This window comes from Acomys minous, assembly GCF_964271855.1.
Source record: "Acomys minous genome assembly, chromosome: 5".
Taxonomy (NCBI): Eukaryota; Metazoa; Chordata; class Mammalia; order Rodentia; family Muridae; genus Acomys; species Acomys minous.
In genome coordinates, this window is record NC_140494.1 from 34,772,525 (window position 1) to 34,779,461 (window position 6,937).

Genomic DNA, 6,937 nt, shown 5'->3' on the forward strand with positions numbered 1-6,937 from the left:
GACAAACGCGGGCTCTCAGGCGTGCAGGCTTCTCCAAAGCTAGGGTAGGGTGGTAGGTAGTTGAGGGCAGGATTCCCGCGTCCTTTTACCTTGTGAGGGTCTGCCCCCCTCCTTCACTCCTTTCCCCCTCCCTCTAGGGTCCCTTCTGCCCGAGGCAACGACTTTCCAGCTGGCTTGCCTATTTTTAAAGTTTTTTTGCTTTTTTTATTTTTATTTTTTTAATTTGGAGAAATCGACTGAGCCACATCACTCTTCTCCAAGTGCAAGGAGGCCAGCCACTTCCGGGAGATCTGTTGCTAGCAAGTGGAGCCAGGGTGACGACGACGCACCCTGTAACTGAGGTGTCCAGCCACGCATTGATTTATCCGAGAACTTCAGCCAAAAACGTCCCACGGAGGTGCGGCAGCGCCAGCCACAGAAGAGGGGCAGCTCGCTATAGACTGTCCCCTGGCCCCAGGCCTCTTTCCCCGCCGACCCAGCTGTAGAAATGCAATCCCAGAGTAGCTTTTGTTAAAGGGGGTTAGGGGGACAGATCTCGGATGCAAAACCGGGTGTCAGACAGCTGTAAACCGGTGTCGACAGGTTGTCAAAAGCCGCGGGGGCTGGTTGGGAAGGAGCCTGAGGCCTCCGGACCCACACCAGCAGACGGGCCGCGCGCGCCCACCGGAGGAGGAGGTGGCCCGGCGGGCGAGGGGCACCACGTGCTCGCCGTGAGGGGCGGGAGCGGCCAGCGAGGGCGGGCTGGAGGCAGGGAGGGGGGCGGGAGGGGAGCCAGGGGCGGGGCCTGTGCTCAAGGGGATGCCAATCAAAGCATCAACTTCAAATTGTGTCTGAGAGCCCCGCCGCCGAGCGGAGGGCGGCCGCCGCAGTCGGCGCGCGATCTCGGATCCGGGCGCAGCCGGGAGCCGGGCGCGGCCAGCGAGCATTGGGCCGAGAAACCCAGACTGGCCCCCGCCCCCCCCCCCCCGGCCGGCCCGATCCTGCCCGGCCCGATCCTGCCCGGCCCGCTGCTCGCAGCCCGGGAGTCACGTCTCCAGGAATCCCCAGCCGGCCCTCTGCCCGCGCTGTTAGTGTTGCACTCCGCCACCGCAGAGCCCGCGGACATGTCCTTCCCGCAGCTGGGCTACCCCCAATACCTAAGCGCCGCGGGCCCAGGCGCCTATGGTGGAGAGCGCCCTGGGGTGCTGGCTGCGGCCGCAGCTGCTGCGGCCGCCGCCTCGTCGGGCCGGCCGGGGACCGCGGAACTGGGAGCAGGCGCAGGAGCGGCCGCAGTTACCTCGGTGCTGGGCATGTACGCCGCGGCTGGACCGTACGCGGGCGCACCCAACTACAGCGCCTTCCTGCCCTACGCTGCGGACCTCAGCCTCTTTTCTCAAATGGTGAGTGCTCCTGCCTCCCGCGCGCACTCCTGGCCCGGGAGATCTCAGCGCCTGGGAACAGCGGGAGCGGCTGGCCAAAAGGGGAAACAGAGGACCCTCAGGCAATGTCTAGGAAAGGAGCGCGAGTGGCCCTGTAGAGGGAATCCGGTGGCGGGGACCTCGTTCCCTGGGGACTCGAGAGTGCCCATAGGCCTGGATAGTGACCACTGCGGTCTTGGGAGATTGAAGACTGGAGTCAAAAAGAAGGTAGCGCACTAGTAGAGAGAAGCCTCGAGGAGCAGGCTCCAGAACGCGGCAAGCGCTGAAGGTCCCGGTAAAATCGGCCAGTGCGACAGGGCAGGCCCGCCGGGCTCTGGCGACCAGGGCCGTTTTCCTCACACCGCCCTGGCCTGGCGGCCGGCCTGGCCTACGGCTGCTTGAGCTTTCCCTTGGGCCCAGAAGACCTTTCTTCTCCCTCTTTGGCAGAGCACAGATAGTTGCCCTAGAGTTTGCCAACGGGAACCGGTTAAACCTAGTAGAGCTGGTCAAAAACATCCTATCAAACAATAGACATCCGCAGAGCAGAGAGGTCGCTTAGTGGCGTGTGTAAGGATCATAGGCAACGGAGATTAAGAAATACTAAGTTGACATAAATTCTGGCTTCAGAAACAGTGTTTGTCTTTACTTTAGTAAGTTGCCAAAGTTTTCATTCCATTTGAACCGAAAGAAAAGCACTTTTCTTCCCGCATTACATAAGGGCGAATTAAAGGAATAGAGTCCCAGGGCTTAAAATAAAGGGTGCCCGCCCATCTCCTGTCCCAGTGGGTGTCAGGTGGGGGAGGGGGATGTAAATTTAATTCTCCGCAGGAGCATTGGCCCGTCTGTCCTTCCAAACGATCAATTTTCCTTGGTTTGACTGAAAGGTCGGGCTGCTTAAACTTGAGGCCGCTGCCAAATTGTGAGGTGGGCGCGGGGTTTTTGGAAGGCAGCATCCTTCCGCCCTGGATCTTCTGGAGAGTGCAATTTCCAAGAACCCTGAATTATTTTGTCTCCGAGAAAACAAACCAGACCGGACACCCTAAAAGGTTGGCCGTTTATGCAGGATAAAGCGGCCGCCGCGTTTTCCCGAACTTTTCTTGTAGTTTAGAAAGAAAGCTCATTTCTCAGTGGTCAGGCTAGTCGCTTTTCTGACGCTTTCTAACTAGGAAGATCAACCCCCATTTTGTTCAGACAGCCAGCATGCCCCGGGAGCGATGAGAGATTTACAAGGTGCCCTTTCAGAAAACAATTCCCAGCAGATCGAGGCTGAAATTTCTCCTTTACGATTACAACTAAAATAATTTTGAAAAGCGAGAAGTGCGTTTCACAACAACGAGGCACAGATGAACTCGGGCCACAGAAGCCCTTTCGACGCGGCCTTGATCACTAAACTAATTAGTCAAAGAAATACGCTTTTAATAACTTTCTAAGTGCTCAGACTTATTCTTTGATAACCTGGTAACTGGATCCGTTTTTTTTTAATGGAAGATGAAGGGCTATTTATTTTCTGCGCGTATTTTTTAATCTGCAAATTTGAATACAGATGTGAGCCTTTTGGGAATCCTGCCCTGGTATTTGTGGGGGAGGGAGGGTCTGTTCCCATTGTCGTGAGGTAGGGAGAGTCCACGGGAGGTTTTTGCTGTTGTTTAGTTTTGCTTTCTCTTTAAGGACAAAATCAAATTCGTTCCTCTAAGGTGTTTGTGCTACCTTCAGGTCTCCTACTGGACTCTGGGAAAGTAAGCCTAACCCAAATCCTCCACGGAGGCCTTGCTTTCCAGTATTTTCTGATCCAGTATTTGGAACCCAAAAGATAAAATTGTGAGTGAGCTTCTGTCTGGGCAATTTATGGTAATAATGAGGCCTAATGAGGCTGTTAGAAAGATAAAATGTTATTTACCAAAAAACCTGATGGGATAATTTGACTTGCTGTGTTTTACTACTGATGATAAAAAGAATATTGATTGCAAATAAATCATGGCCTCTAAATGCCTGCAAACAGTTTCTGTTTGCTCGGCTGCAGATCAAAGTCAAACTTAAGAGATAAAGTAAGCAGAGAAGAGGCCCAGGAAACGGAACCGGTTCCCCTGAGCAGCAGCCTGTGGCTCTAGGGCCTGCTGTTAATATTTTACAGGATCAGGTCTCCTTTTGTATTTTTTTAAAAATGTGTTCTTGTCATTGTTACTGAGGATGGCCAGGATTACACTTTAAATTACCTATCAGCACTACAGACCTCTCTATGTGAGTGAACCATTATATGTAGATTTATTTCGGAGGCAATAGGAGGACTCTGCTTTCATTTTAAATTGGTGATGAATTTAGGCTGAAGAGAGTGCCCTGATGGTTTATTTTGATTGAGTCCTTCAGGGTGGAAAGGAGGGGCCTTTAGTACTGAATGTTTCACGGCGGAGAAAATGTTTCATCAGCTTACATAAAAGGCTCCCTCCTCCAGCCACTATAAGCTGAACTTGAAAATCGGAATTTTTTGAAAGGGTGGCATTGGGGAACAAGGATCCTGGGAAGACTCCAGGGAGGCCAGGGCTTCTAGAAGTTTATCCAGAGTGAACAACAGAGGGGAAAAAAATCTGTTTACTGGAGATCCAGTGCCTGCAATCTAGTTTAAGATCCCAGCTGCTTTGGGTGTCCAAGTGTGTGTGTGTGTGTGTGTGTGTGTGTGTGTGTGTGTGTGTGTGTGTTCGCGCTTGTGTGTTCCTTTTCTGAGCCTGGTGAATCAGTGCCCCCAGAGGCACCCGGGGTCCACAGGAGCGCGGGTGTTCTTTTCCTAGCTCCAGTAACTCACATTTCCCTCTCTTTTCTCTCCCCCACTTCCTTTCTCTCCTCTCTCTTGCTCTGCGGTTGCTGCAGGGCTCTCAGTATGAACTAAAGGACAACCCCGGGGTGCACCCAGCTACTTTCGCAGCCCACACGACGCCTGCTTATTACCCCTATGGCCAGTTCCAATACGGGGACCCCGGGCGACCCAAGAACGCCACGAGAGAGAGTACCAGCACGCTGAAAGCCTGGCTCAATGAACATCGCAAGAACCCGTACCCCACCAAGGGAGAGAAAATCATGCTGGCCATCATCACCAAGATGACCCTCACACAGGTCTCCACCTGGTTCGCCAATGCCCGCCGCCGCCTCAAGAAGGAGAACAAGGTTACTTGGGGGGCACGCAGCAAGGACCAGGAAGATGGCGCCCTCTTTGGCAGTGACACAGAGGGCGACCCTGAGAAGGCCGAGGACGACGAGGAGATCGACCTGGAGAGCATTGACATCGACCAGATCGACGAGCGTGATGGGGACCAGAGTAACGAAGACGATGAAGAAAAGGCGGAGGCTCCTAGGGCGCGCATAGTCCCCACCACCCCAGCTAGGGACCAGAGCTCACCCCTGTCGGCCGCTGATACACTCAAGTCCCAAGATTCGCACTTGGGCCTGGCTAAAGAGGTCTCAGAGCCGGGCAGCACTCGCCTGCTGAGTCCTGGCGCCGCGGCGGTCGGCCTGCAGGGCGCGCCGCACAGCAAGCCCAAGATCTGGTCTCTAGCTGAGACAGCCACTAGCCCCGACGGTGCTCCCAAGGCATCTCCTCCGCCGCCCTCCAGCCATCCCAGCGCACACGGACCTCCCAGCGGCTCATCCCTGCAACACCCGGCTTTTCTGCCCAGCCACGGACTGTACACCTGTCACATAGGCAAGTTTTCCAACTGGACCAACGGCGCTTTCCTAGCACAGGGCTCCCTGCTGAACATGCGCTCCTTCCTGGGCGTCGGCGCCCCACACGCAGCACCTCATGGCCCACACCTGACCGCACCACCACCTCCGCAGCCGCCTGTCCAAGTTGCCGCTGGGGTGCTCCACGGTGAGAAGCCCTCAGCGCGTAACAGTCCCTCACTTCCAGGTACGGAGCTAAAAGGTCCCTGCATCCACTCACTTACTTAATCCCAGGCTTAGGGAAACCTAGAGATGACTGAGTGACAGTAGTGATGCATAGGGGTGGCTTAATGTAAGGAGCTAGGCTAGAGCTGCACCCAAGGGCTTGTCCCAGGGAGGGGTAGGGGCAGCGTTGGTTTCAGGAAATCTGCCTGAGCTTTATCTAGTAATCTGGGTATAGGGGCCCTTCCAACCGGCGCACCCCACTACCTATACCTTTCCCCCCTAACTTTACACATTTTCTGTTCCCTCGCAGAGAGAGACTTAGTCCCCAGGCCGGATTCGCCCCCACAGCAGTTAAAGTCGCCCTTCCAGCCTGTGCGCGACAAGTGAGTGCTTTTTGCTTTTGCCCTGGGGCGGGATGGTTGTAAGCACCAAGGGTTCTGCAGCCTCAATTGGAGAGCACTATCCATCTAGACCTCTCCAGTTCTCAGGAACTGGAAGCCAGTAGGAAGGCGGTCTAGCTCCAGCCCCAGCCCCAGCTCTGCTGGAAGAAGCTGCGGCTTGGCGCACTGGATCTGTCTACTCATTGCTGGTGTCTTCTTGCTGTGTTTCCCGTACAGCTCGCTGGCCCCGCAGGAGGGAACGCCTCGGATCCTCGCAGCCCTCTCGTCCGCCTGATTAAGGGTCCTCTTTTACTTTCGCTGGGGGAGGGGAGGGGGAGGGGAGGGGGAGGGAGGAGACGAGGGAAGAATTAAGACAAATATTTGAGACTTGTGTAAAGGACAAACATGCCGGCGGAGTCAGCGATTCTCACGCATCGCTCTCTGCAGAAAGGGGCTCATCTGCCTAAGCGCTTGAGGGGTGGGCAGTCTCTGCCTGCCTCTAGGGCTGATTATCCGATTCGGTAAATGCCCCCTGTGTTTGTGTCTTCTTTTCTTTGTTTCTTTTTTCCCTCCCTTTCTGTATATAGCGTGATTTCAGATTGTAAATAGCGCGTCAGCGAACTTGTTTAAATCATATATTTTTGTCTAATAAACTAAATGAAACTATGTCCAAGCTGCTGCAGCTGTTTGTCCTGGTGCCCCTGGGTTTTGGGGGGAGGCAAGGGTGTATGCGATCTTGAAATCCTGGGCACAGGCCAGGAGGCTGTGGTTATGCCAGCGACTCCTTTGGGAGTAGGGTATTGGAACAGTGTTCCCACCGAACAAACCACTGTGTCAGGCATACAGGCTTTCCGTGGTGGTGGTGGTGGTGGTGGTGGAAGTGGTGGTTCAATTTGCTCGTTTCGCTCCTAGGCCAGTTTCTTGTTGGCAGTTGGAATCTTTGCCACGCTCAGACGAGCGTTTATCTGGAGCAGCCTTTCTCAGAACGTAAATGGGTTCAATTTTAGGCAGTTTACAAAAAACGATGTCTTAAAGTGGATCAAAATGGGGGGAAATGAAGAGAATTTCCAATCACACTCCCAAAGGGGAACTTCGGGGCTCGAAATCAATTACTCACTAGTTGTGAGATCGGTGCGTTTTGGAGGAGGGTCGTTTTCTGGGGAGAGTGTGGACGTAATGGAGTATGAAATATTGCCGGCTATGTGTTTATTCACTTGGTTAAGTGTAAAGAGGGGGAAACGGAAGATTCTTTTAAAGATCTTCATATAGACAAGCGAGATGGGG

The 6,937-nt window shown here is 54.2% G+C and overlaps 1 protein-coding gene across 1 annotated transcript; it reads left to right on the forward strand.

Moving 5' to 3' along the window:
• Positions 1 to 813: 813 nt before the first annotated feature.
• Positions 814 to 6,321, forward strand: IRX1 (iroquois homeobox 1). Its single transcript, XM_084781636.1, has 4 exons — positions 814 to 1,379; positions 4,260 to 5,295; positions 5,584 to 5,656; positions 5,891 to 6,321. The coding sequence occupies exons 1-4, from the start codon at positions 1,104 to 1,106 to the stop codon at positions 5,946 to 5,948; spliced, it is 1,443 nt and encodes a 480-aa protein (XP_084637762.1). The 5' UTR covers positions 814 to 1,103; the 3' UTR covers positions 5,949 to 6,321.
• Positions 6,322 to 6,937: the final 616 nt, after the last annotated feature.

Excerpts from the sequence above, each read along its gene's own strand:
- IRX1 (XM_084781636.1), top strand. The coding sequence starts at position 1,104 with ATGTCCTTCCCGCAGCTGGGCTACCCCCAATACCTAAGCGCCGCGGGC. Across the intron at positions 5,296-5,583 it reads TAACAGTCCCTCACTTCCAG|AGAGAGACTTAGTCCCCAGG; the intron begins GTACGGAGCTAA and ends GTTCCCTCGCAG. Across the intron at positions 5,657-5,890 it reads TTCCAGCCTGTGCGCGACAA|CTCGCTGGCCCCGCAGGAGG; the intron begins GTGAGTGCTTTT and ends TTTCCCGTACAG.